General features: G+C 40.3%; 1 protein-coding gene across 1 annotated transcript in view; it reads left to right on the plus strand.

Annotated features, from left to right (window-relative positions):
- The window catches only part of ST8SIA1 (ST8 alpha-N-acetyl-neuraminide alpha-2,8-sialyltransferase 1), a 129,329-nt gene that overhangs the window by 26,631 nt on the left and 89,092 nt on the right, over positions 1 to 13,606 (plus strand). The window contains exon 2 of the mRNA XM_064654478.1: positions 3,963 to 4,107. Within this exon, the coding sequence (XP_064510548.1) occupies positions 3,963 to 4,107 (145 nt within the window). The remainder of the gene's footprint in view (positions 1 to 3,962; positions 4,108 to 13,606) is intronic.

The following is a 13,606-nucleotide window of genomic DNA, read 5'->3' on the forward strand; positions in this document are numbered from 1 at the left end:
GTGAAGTGCCATGTCTTCTTGTTTTCTGAACACTTCTGGGGATGGTGACTCCACCACTCCACCACTTCCCTGGGGAAGCTTCATGAAGCTGCCTTGCTGTTGTTGCTGCTTGACAAGTGACTCTCCCTGTCAGTCTGAGCTTCTCCTCATTGGTGTGCTACCTCTCCCTTGCATGGGTTGAGAAGGAAAACATTGAGAGGAATCATTTTGCTCACCCTCCCTTGCACAGTGCTGGTGGCACTTAGCACATGTAGGGCAGCAAAGGCAGCTGGAGAAGTGGTGGGTGTGCTGGGGAGGCAGGACACCTGTGCAGAAGAGATACATAAAGGGCTGTAACTTCCTGGCTGACTACCCATACTATGGAATTGCCCATTTCTGTTTTTAGGTGTTATGTTTGCTGTCATTTGGGATGTTTGAAAGAGCTACTCTGAGTCATTATTGACTGGGACTTTGTTCAAACCAGGGGGAGATTAAGCATTGCCTAGCTGCAAACTGAAATCAAACTGAGAAGTTCATAAGCTTAAGATGAAGAACAAGTAGTTTGGGATTTTTATATAAGCTCTCTCACTGACTATCTATGAATTTAGGCAAGGAGGTCTGGCTTCCTTTCTGTTTTAAGGCGGAGAAGGGTGCACCCATATTAGCCCTTTCATTAGAGGTGGGTTTTGGAGGCAAACCTAGTTGTCCCCAGATTTCACTGCATCCTAGTAATGCTCTCCATTGCTACAGCCACTCACAAGATCTTTATGGAATCAGACCAGAGTTAGCCTGGAGTAAAACCCATGAAAATAAGGTATTGTGGCTGTAGGATCTTTGGTACCACTGTGCCTCTGTCAGTGTGCAGTGTCTGCTGGTGTAACCCCTGATTCAAAGAAATCCTTAAACAGTATATATAAAGCACACTTTTATTATGGCCGGGGAAATGCAGGGGGGTTCCCCCCCCCCCCCCCCCCGTGCATGTCCACTGAGAAAAGAAACACAACAGCTTTCTATACAGCAAGTTTCAAAAATTATCTATCATATACACTCTTTATGAAGTCTGCCTTATCTAAATAGACATTTGGTTGCCTAACTCCTATTCTTCTTATTATAGAGTAGTTACATAAAGTTTTATCATTTCAAACAGCTTAGGTTCCCCCCACTCCTCTTCTGTCTCCCTTGCAATGTGCTAAAAGTCTTTCCTGCTTTCCCTGACAGTCCCTTTTGTTTACGTAAGCTAGCTTTGTCTTAATTGCCCACAATTTGGGCAGCAACCTTCTTTCAAGCAGTTACAATTTTGCAAACTCACAGTAACATAGCTAAATTTTTATTTTATTTTGTCTTGTCTTTATTTCACCCCAGCCAGTTACACTGTGGGGGCACGGCTGGGACAGGTCTCAAAACTGCTGCTCAGCTCCCTCCTCTTGCACAGGTTGCTGCTTGAGTTGATGTGCAGAGCCACTTCAGTGCTGATACTGCCTTGTACTTAATGACCTGCTTGGTGCCCAGTTCCAGCTGAAATCCGAGAGGCCTGAAGTGAGATTGTCAGAGTAACTCTTCTCCCTCTTCTCTCACTAGTAGGGATTTGTCCCTCAAGTGCTCTCAGACCTGAGGGCCTCCAGTGCCTTTTCAATACCAATATTCTTTAAGTCCTCTCATACCCAGGTCTCCGCTGAATTGGAGATAACTTTGAGACAAAAGCATGTTGTTTGTGTCCTGCTAGTGGAGAAATGTTTGCAACGAATTGAGATTCTTGGCTAAAAGCTGCTGCAATTTTGCAAATTCTGTCCTAATGTTTTAGTTGTGCATTTTAATCAAGCTCAGCAAATCAGTTCAGTCTCCCTGACCCTGCAAAGTATCCTGCTCTAGGTTTGCCTTTGAATCCATTCTGCTTTTTAATGAACATTTTCCTATGAAGCTTTTCTTGCTTTGTAATTTTGGGATTTAGATCAGAAACAGAGACTGAGTAATGTGAGACTTTTAATAATTATTCTTTTCTGACAGAAAGCACATATGAGTGCCCAGGATTTTTGTGCTAGTGCATACAGATGCATACTTGAACTAGTGACTTGCCTATCTGTGGACCTTCCAGGATACACCTACTGCTTTTCATAATAGGTTTATTAATGAAGGATTCAGTGGGAACTGAAATAATGCTTTTTTGGGAACAGGAAAGAGTAGGTATATATATTTAGACTGATAGGGAGGGAGTTGTAAGAAGAACTGTTCCTTATCAGTTTAGCCTGGCTAAGGAAAGATTTGTTAGTATAAAACACTCCCTGGATAATTTTACACTAAATTATCTGGGATTTTTTGTTCTGCTTCTTGCAGATTTCCAGAGAAGATGTGAGTTGTAGGATTTCACTTGGAAATTCTAATTTTGGAAAGTACTGGAAAATTGCAGTGAGGTCCCCCCTGAGTCCTGTGTTCTCCAGGGAGAAGAGACCTGACTTCTTAAGTCCTTCCTCATAGGGCAGATTTTCAAGCCTTTTGATCATTGTGGTGACCCTCTTTTGGACTCTCTCCAGTCTGTCTGCATCTTCCTTGATCTTCTAGGACCTTGGGATCTAGAACTAGCCACAGTATTGTCCTAGACATCATTAATTTGGAATTAACTTACATGCCTGAGCATAGTGATTTATGTCTTTCTTGAAATATTTATGCAGATGGAGGAGTTCACTTTTGAGCTATTTCCTCTTTTGCTAAGATTATCACAAATCTACTCTACAGTTTTCCAGTTTTCATCAGATTTTCAGTTGGAAGTATGTCTGAAAAGTAATACACAGTTGCAGAAAGCTATGAACTTCAGGGAAAAATAATGTTAGGGGTTTTTTTCAAGTATTAGTTTTTAGAAATGAAAAGTAGCTGTAAAACTTTTAAAAATGCTAAAAAAATTTAAATTTCCATTAGTGACTTCACAGTTTTGAATAAAATCTCTTTCTCAGAGGAGAACAGCTACATCAAGCATTCTAGTAGTCACTAATAATTGATGTTTTTCGGCTTATGCAACCACTGGAAATTGTGCCAGTCTCTTTAGGATTCCCTTTAGAATATATGAAAAGTGTATATAATAACATGAAAATATACTCTAATGACATAGATGTATTTAAAACATGCATTGCAGAACTATTTCATATAAAAAACAGTATGAGTGTCAACCTTTCTGCTGCCATGCAGGCTATAGAAAGATGGGATATTCTGGACCCTTTTCACCATTCTGTATTTTAGGATATTAATTGCTGGGTTTGCTGTGATATAGAACTTTTGCTCAGTATAACCTTCAACCAGCTCACCAGCTCTCAAATTTCTACTCAAGCCGAATAGTAAGTATTTTTGGGAAATGAATGTGTAAGAGGATATGCAGTTTCAGCAAGGAAACTAAGAGGTATAATATTCAGTCTCTCTCTCTATATATCTATCATACTGGGATGACTCAAGTTGGACTCGAGTTAGAAGGCAGGCTCTAATACTGCTGGGAATATACACAAGGACATTCAGTAACTGGAGAGGGAGGCCAAATTTTTCCATCCATAAGTTATGTAACTATGGGGTTTTAGGAAACCTGCTCTTCATGAATAAGGTTTGGTACTGAATTTTGATATAACTTAGATTTAATTTTCAAATTAAATTTGTGAAATTAAATTTCACTGATTTCTGTATGTGTTGGAGACCAGTTTTTTATCCATTAAAATGTGTTGTACAGGATGGAGTTTCTTTTGCTGAATCTGGGTTTTATTTCTGTGCCCCCCGACTGGAAACTTAAATTTTTTAGTATCTATTTCTAAGATTTTCTGAAATAAAAGCAGCTTTTCTTGCCTTTCTGAAGTAAAAAAGAGTCACCCCTGGTTCATCTGCTGGCTGGGAAGGTTGGCTTTTGGAGCATCTGAGAGTGGCAGGATCTCAGATGTGAGGGGTGGTCGTTAACGAAGGCGTGCCAAGGCTCTAATTAATATCACACTTTCTCTTTTGGTTGCCTTCTCTAGGAAGCTGCTGGAAGAATGCTGTGACCCCGGGCAGCTCTTTGCCATGACAAAGCTGAACTCCCCGATGGGAAAGAACCTCTGGTTCGACGGGGAATTTTTATATTCTGTCACAATCGACAATGCAACTTACTCTCTCTTCCCACAGGTTAGTAACTGTTTTTATTGCCACTTTAAGTATTAATATACTAAATGGTAGCATGGTACAAAGGAGCATGAATAGGCTAAAGGCTTGTCAAGAAATTGAGTCTTCATTTCTTGGTACAAAACAATCTTTTTTTTTTTTTTTTACTTCCGTGTTCTGAAAATTTTGTTGCTATGCATGTTAATATTTCCTTGGCTGCTTTTTGGGTGTGCAGATGTACACAAGGGCTGGTGAAATTGGGTCACCCATCTTGATTCTTAAAATGCTGAAATTCTGTCTATTTTAAGTAGGTGATTTCTGCATTTCAGTCAGGGATCACACTCACTGTGAGCCTGATCTCTCACCTAGGATTGCTTCAGTTGAGATCTGTACAGATCACATGCGACAGTATTTTGTGTGAAGGTGTTACAAGTTAATGGAGTTTGTTGGTGACAGTCAATGTGAGCCCAACAACAGAAGCCAACAACTTGACTTTGTTGATTCTTGCTGGTTTTGAATGTTAGAAGTGATTATTGTTGTTCAGCAAAGGTGTTTTGGGTTAAGTACAGGGTTTTTGAGTGATGGCAGTTTGTGGTACTGATCTAAGCTGCTTCTTGTTTATTTAATTAATATATGAACTGATGTTAAATAACAAGGTTGTTATATTGAATTTTGTATGTGGAAGGAGAGATGTTTTATGTGGTTACACACTTAAAGAAAGCCAAACGTCTGGATGTATTAATTGATTTACATGTTGCTTTAATTTCTCAAACTGAAGACATACAAATTTGTTAAGCCTCCCAGTAGATGTTGAATCATTTACACTGGGCTTTTTGTTTGTTGCTATTTCAGTTAAACATTTAGCAGAGTTCTTACTTGTTAACCTCATCCTGCCAATAAAGCATGAAAAAGTTGGTTTGGTTTGGTTTGGTTCTTTTTTAAAGTAGTTTCCAAGATCTCAAAAACAGTTATGACTTTCAATGAGTTTCTTTTAATGGAGAAGTGTGAGGGGAAACTGTTGTGCAGGGCAGAGGAGATAGGAACAGCCACTTCGTATGTTGAGACATCATCCTGAGGAGCATTTTTACAGCTGTGTCTTGTTCAGGCTGCCAGTCTCCTGTCTTGTCACTTGTGCCTGTTGCCATGATCCAGACAATGGACCTTGGCTTCCCTCAGGCTGCTCCCAGCTGCTGTGTCCCTGCAAGCTCAGAAAACAAGCAGATGCTGAAACCTGCATGGCAAGTGGGTTTTTTTCCTGCAGTACAGCTGGAAAGGGGCTGCCTGCCTTGAGTGAATTTCTGGAGACTGGCAAAAAGTTTATGATGTGTCGCAGAGTAGTGGCTGTAAGTCTTTTTCTGTGATTATGAGTGTGATTTGTTGCTACAATATTGCGTCATTTATTGGACAGAACAGAAACCCTCGGCAGAGCTGTGAACTTTGTACCACACAGAGATACTGGCAACAGCTGCTCAAAATGTGCAAGTCCCTTCCAGGGTTTCACAAAAACCCCACCTGGGCTGGCACAGGGAGGTCACTGTTCTGTGATGAATTTGGGATTTTTAGATTTGATTTTCTTTGTATTAAAACCTAGCATTCTGCTTGGCTGCAGAGGTGTCCTACCTCCTCTCACAGAAAAGAGGAGAGTGCTGGATGGACTCCTTTAGGGAGGTCATTGCTGGTTAGGGAGAAATCATGGTCTGGAACTCCAGTGGTTCCTGGGCTCCCAAGTCCCATCTTCAAAGTTTATCAGTGGCTGGATCAAGAGTAAGGATCTGGGAAGTCCTGGAAAGATAAACTCCTGAGGATCAAGGTGAGCTGTGGAGTTGGGACTTCAGTGTCCCTTAGGCTTGCCAAGCGGTCTGTGAAGAGGATGGGAAGATGCTGCTGGTGATGGTGGAAAAGGTGAATTTTTCTGATATTCCAACTGTGGAACAATGCTAGAAAGCAGCTCTGGGAGTGGTGCCAGAAAGGCTGCCCCTTTAATGAATCGATGGGCAGTTCGTTTCTGACAAATGCTACTCACTACTACTCCTTTCCTTGCAAGTACCACTGCCTCTAATTTGATGTGTTATTCCTATGTATTTTGCCCAGAGGAATTTCGTAGGCCTTTATCAGATGAAATCCCGGTAGGCTTAAAAGCTTAGGAAGATTTATTTGCGGTAAATTTTTAAGTGAAGTATTTCTCTACTTCTCTCTTTGTTTCAAGAAAAATACTCACCTAAATTTTTCAGGCTCCCTCTTTGAAGAATGGTGTCTATTAGCTTGCTAGTGACTGGCAGGCGAGTTTTGTGAAGATGAATATTCCTTTCAAAAGTATCCAGAAGCTTAAAACCTCTCATAAAATACGGTTAATACTCTGAAATGCCCAGGGGATGTAACAGGAATGTGAAGGGCCGCAGCTATGTTGATATAACCAAAAAAATATTTCCTCTGGAATAAATAAAACTGACTCCATCCACATCAATCTGCTGGGCTTAAGCAATTCTGTGCTTGCAGAAGATTTCTCAGCCCTGAACCAGTTACTAACTTATACAATAACGTAACTCAAAACTGAATAGGAAACTTGCCATATTTCATGGCATAGAATGAGCTGGCTAATGCATCAATGGAGCCTTTTACAGGAATAAATAAGTATGTCAGGACTTAATATGTAAAATGTCTCTTACTCTTGAATGGCAACAATACAAAATAGAATATTTTTTTCTTCTGAGCAATCTATATTTAAAGTTCTTACAGCTGGGCCAACATTTTCTGATAGAGTGCTTTTCCAGTAAAAATGCTGTTTCATGAAAATATAAATTTAATATCAGTTCATTGGTTTTTCAGTTTTTCTTTGAAGTGAAAAGGTTAAAAGGTTTTGGTGGTATTATATTATTTCATTGTACCATTTTTTTAATGTAATATTTCAACTGTTAGATTTCTTTTTTTTAATCAAGTCCTTTGCTAGCCTTTTATTCCTCAGACCTTGCATGATTATATTATTCCCCTTTTTATTTTTTCAAGTTTTTGAGAGGCCAAGGGAGAAAATTGCAAAAGAAAAAAGCTTTTATGTGGAAATAGTCGTTCAGTGTTTCATTTCAGTTCATGAGAACAAAATTTGAAGTTGCAGAGTTTTGTGTGAACCCATAATTCCAGGTGCTGGAAGTAGCTCCTCTTAGTCTACCCCTCTCTGTGTCATTTCCCCCCGATATCAAGAATTAAATTTTTTTTGAAGCAGAAATGAAATGTTACACAGACTGCACCATCTTTTCCGTCCTGGAGAGAAATTGCTAATGGCTCATTGTCAATACCTAAAGGTCAGGAGAAGGTGCAGCTCAGGATGTGGCTCATCAGAGAAGACAGACTAGCATGCAGTGAGGGTGCCCACCTACAGCCCATCTCCCAGCATAGGCTAAGCTGAGTTGCCTGGAGCTGTTGGATAATGGAGTGTCACTTCAATTAAAATCAGATATTTCTTGACAGCAGCTTTGTTATGTTACTTGCTGTGATCTACAGCATTATTTCCCACTCTTAGGAGACAAGAAGCATAGAGTCTGCACTATCACTGTAGGCGTAGTTTAATCTTAACAGCGAGAAGTTATTCCTACGGCCTGCCTTCCACTCCTCTAAACCTTTTAATTCAGACTTAGAGTTTCAATATCAGCCAGTAATTTTGGTATGTGTCTGGAAGCACTGAGAGTTCAGAGATGTAGGTGACCCTACTACAGTCTTGGCTGGATAAATGTCTGAGTAGCCAGGCTGCCACGTCTCATGTTGGCCACTAAAGGTCATGGGAACTCGTTGATGTATTTCCTCTCCATTGTGGACCAACTATTATACAGAACAGGGAACTGTGTGTTGGGGAGTGTCCCTGATGGGACAGAGACATACACCCTCCTTGCTCTCCAATCTGGAAGTTTAGCCATGCAGCTCTGGTCCTGTTGTGTTGCATGGAGGCACAACAGAAGGCATGACTAGCATTTTCCACCCTTTGCCATCTGACTAGAATGGAAGAAACCAGGCTTCCATATATTCCTCCAGTAATTTTTAGATACTATGAGTAAGTGTGATGTAACCACAGGAGTAGTTGGGATGTAACTCAAAACCATGTGAGAGACACGTGAGCTAACACTCATCTGCTTTTGAGTTACAGAATAGAACAAGCCCCAGTTTCAAATGTTTTTTTGGGGATATTTTTTCACTCTTTCCTGTCTTTTTCTTCCTCAGAGTTTCAAAAGCAAATTTCAGACTATCATTAGCATTAGAGGGGAAAAAACCCTCACCCTAGTATTTAGTTGTTAATGCAAATAATTGATTTTTGTTACTTGTTGGCTAAAGCCTATAGAAAGGAAAAACCAAGGTGAATTTTTGAGGTCTCCTTTCCCCATCCCCCAAAGGGTTAAAAAATAGTTAAATCAAATGTAACTTTTCACTCTGCCATGCAGAGTATTGGTTTGGAGGGTAGAGAAGTTGAATACATTTCAAAAGATATTTCAAATGTTATACTTCAGCTTTTAATTTGGCAAATTTAAAAATATTCAGTTGCATTGAAGCAGTTAGACTTGTTTGGTACCAATAAATTATGTCAAATTACTAAAGTGTGGTTCCACAGCTGATCAAATCCCTTCTAAAGTTTCACCTGCAGTATGCTGTCAGCTAGAAGAGGGGCTACTTGCATTGAGCTTCTCATGAATAGTCATCAGAAATGGTGTTGGAGAAATCCAAGGGAAAAAACTGCAGGCCACAAACAAATCTGGGAAAGGTGACATCAGTTTCTGGATACCTTGTGATCAAGAGAAAGATGATATTTTTCAAATTGCATATATAATACAGATATTTATTTGAAGTTCAAATTCTTATTCTTAATATAAAGGCAGGTGAAAAGTTAGTTGCTCTGATTGCAGCTGTAAGATGGAGACATTCTCTGATGTTTTCTGTGTTTCCTGAATGGTGTTTTAGGTAACAGTGAATTATTTTATGATCATGCTGTGAGATTTGTGGTTTTCATTCAGAGTGCCTGTTAGATTCTGGGAACTTGTTTAGTTTTTCTTGGTTGTTCACAATGTTCTTCATTTGGGCAGAGACTGTAGTGTTCCCCTCTGATGGAGCTACTGGTGCTGTTTCAAAGCGAATTCCCTGCTCTTAGAGTTATAGCCCACAGCTAGTAGAATAATTTGTAATTATTTCAGGGAAATAATTCAGATTTGGAAAGGGAGTTTGGTGTAGAGTCTGCAGGCTTGATCCCTTACTGCATGTTGAAAATAACAGGAAAAACATTCTCATCCTGAGGAAGAAAAAGGACTGTTTGGTTCCAGCAAAAGGTGAGGCCTAGGAGCAACACCTTCTGGGAAGGGTTAGGTGGGAGCAGAGCTGCTCTGCAGGTGCAGGGTGGAATGTGAAGCTACAGCTGTGTGAAGAACATGAACCCCTTTAAGAGGACCATGTTACCTTGCTTTACCAACTCTCTGTGTTGTTGGACTGATTTTAGACACAGGTGATCCAGAACTTGTGTGTAAAATGAGAAGCCACCTGAAGCGAAGTGGGCTAGGATCTGATGGACTGTGGTGCTGCCAGGAATTATTGCCTTTGGTGTTGACTTTGGAAGAACTCTGTTAATTTTTTGCTAGGGATCTAACTTATGGAAGTCCTTTGCTCTCAGTAATGCTCTGTATCTAGTAACTGCTTGGAGAAATACATTGAAATATTGGCTGTCATATGTGTCCTGGTATTTTTTCTTTATGTCTTAGATAAGGACATGAAGTGCCTGTAGACTTAACATTTATTGAGCATCTTTTTTATCTATTTCTGTTAATTCTGCTGTCTAAATTGTAGCTCTCTGACTGCGTTTGAGTTGTATTTAATCAGGATTTGGGGGAATTTTTTGATGCTGTCCCATGTCTTCCTTTTTTTATTTCCTTTATTTTCCCCCATCCCCCCATGCATACTATAATGCAAACTCTGTTCTTGATTGGGGGCTACATTTATTCATTCAAACTGAAAATGTAATTAATAAACATTAATACAAATAATAATTAATAAACATGAATTATTGCAAACATGAAAAATGTGCTGTATACTATAAGGTGAAGAGATAGTTAAATCTTGTGAAGTAACACTTCTGTGTTAGAAAAGCAACTAATAAGAGATCTTTTTAATTATTTAAGCAATTGTATCATATAGTGCCTTTTGTAAACTGGGAGATGACATACTGTCTGTAGAGACCTGACAAACTATGCTCTTTTGGAGCTTGAGTCTTCCCTTCAGTCCTAGATAATCTCTAGCCATTGGCATGGGGGAGAATGAAATAAAAAAATGTGGCTTAATATTTACTTAAGTGAAACCCCAACCCTCACTTTGAATCCATGCTGACTAATTCCAAATTGTGTAATTGGGCCATTTTGTGCAGCCTGTTAGTAAACTGGAATAGGGCATCATCTGTTCTAGCTGGTCAGTTAAACAAAAGCCATAGTCCATCTGAAACTGCTCCATAGAGATGAGATACAAACATGCCTGATGGTGAAAATCAAAATTATGCTAAAAAACCTGAGATGGAATGTGTATGGTTAGAAGTAATTAACTAAAGGACGAGCAACATGCCCTTGTTGAAGTAGTTGAGACAGACTAAGGAGCTGCTTTCTGTCCCTGTTGATCATCACTGGATGTGGTCTCTCTGGGCTTGTTGAAATTTCTTCAGCCAAGCTGCCAGGCCAGGCTGTCTTGGGTGAGCCTAATTTTTCTGGAGTTTATCTGCAATAATGCACCTGCCAAATTAGCTTTATATCAGTCAGTACAAATACAGAAATAGATGCTGACCTTTCCAAATGTAAGGGAGAGAAAGGGAAAGACTAGATCTGGCTGCAAAGTGTCAGTTTGGCCCGCAGGCAGGCAAAGAGGAGTGGCTGCCCTAACTCAACCTTTCTGTTTCAAATCTAAACTGACTGAGCATCCATCACTCTCTTTACTAGGTAATACAAGAGCTGATCCAGTGCCTTTGCCAGACAAACCCTTATGCCTTTGTGCACTCAGAACCCCCCCTCACAGATCAATCCCACCTCTGTTTGCGGTTTTGGGGATAGGAGATTGTGGAAGAGCAATTGTGGTCCAGCTTCTGCCACGTTATGGATATGGAGCTGTACAAAAAGAAGTGTGAAATCCTGTGGGATTGTTGTGGAGCCACCTGAGACAGAAGGAACGTGGGGTATTTTCAAGGGGATAATTCAACCATGAGGGTGTTGCAGCTTGCACTGATTTTATATTTGGAAAGCGCTTTCAAAGATCTTATTTGATTCCTGTTGGTACTTGGGGCTGTACAGTTACTGACAGGTAAAATGGAAGGCTGTGCACCGAGCAGCTGCTGGCTGTGAAGTGGCCATGGCAGGGCTGGAGACAGGGAAAAGGTTGAGCAATGTGGCAGTGGTGCTGTCCCAGGGAGGGAGGGAAGGGGCACTGTGGAAGGGCAGAGGCAGGGAGGATCTCGTGGCACAGTGGACGCTTGTGCACATTTCTACTCATTAGCTGCACAACTGAAATGTTCTGCCTCGAGTAACATTCTTACAGTACCTAGAAGTCAGAGCTACAGATGTTGTGCTGTGGGATTGTAAAGTACAGAGCAAAAAGGCTGAACTCGAAGAAGAAGTGGACAGCGCAGCAAAGATGGACAGAGAGGCTCTACTTCTGCCCTGGGAATTTTATGGGCTTTTTAGTCAATGTTCTTCTGCTTATGGGGGCATAAAATTGCTGCTTTAGAAGCAAGAACTGTTGTAAGCAAAAGGATAATTAAAGGAAGTGGTCACAGATGAGAAGCTACAGGAACAGCAGACTTTTGGTGGCTACAAGTAACTACAGGGCATAGGAGCTGCCTGGCTGAGGGTATAAAAGTAGAAATAAGAGTGGGATCTACTCCACCCAAAGTCAATACGAGTTTGTTTGGTTTATTTTGTTGTAGTTTTATGTAACTGATAAGATGCTAAAAGGAGATTGTTTCTCCATGCAGGGGTTTTTCTGGTAGTGAACTCGTTTCTATACCTTCTACCTACTTCTGCTTCTACCTACAGGTGCAATGATACCTTTGCTTCTTGAGTAAACTGTATCCTTTATATCCTGGCCACTTGTTGGCCTTTCATATTATCCATGAATTCTATTATTAAAATTGATCTTGTTGAGTTTAAAGACTTTTTACTGTACTTGGGACTATATATTTGAATCATTCAATGATCACAGTGCATTACATTAATTTTCTGTATGCAGTAGTTAGCTTATTTGGTGACATACTTCTTAAAATAGGCTTAATACCCATACTGGTTTCTTTGAGGCATAGGTTTAGTTGCATTTCATGCCTGGCTCTTACCACGTGGCAGAAGACTGAGTAGGAATTGATGGAATATTACATTCTTCTATTTTTCATACAGTTGTTTGGTTTCTTGATATGGCTCATGTAAATTTTACTGGAGTGAGACAGGATATTCAGTTATGTTCAGAAGGTATTTTTCAAGTGCAGCAAAGATATAGCCCCACTTTCTCCTACGTGTTCCTAAATATAGATGGAAGTGTGACTTAGTGAAGTCTGCAGGCTTGGAGAAAGTCAGGGAAGGTTATGCCACTGCAGAAGCTATTAAGAAGGGGTAGCACAGTTACAAATCTTGTAGGAGGATTAAATAGTGACTTTCAATAGATCCTTTATGTCTTCTTGCTTAGGGGGGAGTATAAGCCCAGTTTTATATTTAATGAGAACTCTGATGTATTACAGTTCAGGAATTAACTTACGTAGCCAGGCATGGTTTATTTAGAGCCCTTATAACCTGATAAGGCATGGAAGGGAAGGTCTGTGGTTCTCTTCTGGAATAACTTCTATCATCTGAATCATTCCCACGAGGCAGGCATTGGCTTCCAAATGACATTTTGGACATTGGAAAAATAACACAGTAGTGCTTTTCGTCCATCACGAGGCACCAGACAAATCCTGTGATACTGGATGTGCAGGTTGCTCAGATCAAGAATCTATGCTGTTTTTTCCTTCTTGATCTACAGAGCTTATGCTTTCTTAGGGTCTTTAAGGAGAAATTTGACAATAAAATCTGTGGTGCAGATTGTCTACCGGCCAGTCACTACCAATCTGAGGTGACTTCGGTGTGTGGCAGCTAAAGGGTTAGTCTGTAGTGTCAGGCAAAGGCAAGATAACTGAAAATAGTGGCATCTTTACAGCTGAAATGAGCCAAAAATACAACATTTAATGGGCTTGTGAACTTGGACTTGTGTAATATAACTGTGAAGCCCAAATGCAGAAAGAAACAGATCTTTCCAGTGCAGAGATGGTGTCTTTTTTCTTACCTTCTTCATCTGTAATTTCCTTTTTAAAGACTGTTTCAGACACTTATGTGAACTGTTGGCGTTTGGGGACAGTTGATGGGGCTGGGGACATTTGGCAGTGCTGATGGCTTAGGCTCATTGGCTTTAGTTCAGTCCATCAATCCCATGAAGACTGCTGCTTAAATTTGCAGGATATTTTTGTGTAGGGTACAGTATTGCCAGCACAATTCTGCACACT

This window comes from Pseudopipra pipra, chromosome 5, assembly GCF_036250125.1.
Source record: "Pseudopipra pipra isolate bDixPip1 chromosome 5, bDixPip1.hap1, whole genome shotgun sequence".
Taxonomy (NCBI): Eukaryota; Metazoa; Chordata; class Aves; order Passeriformes; family Pipridae; genus Pseudopipra; species Pseudopipra pipra.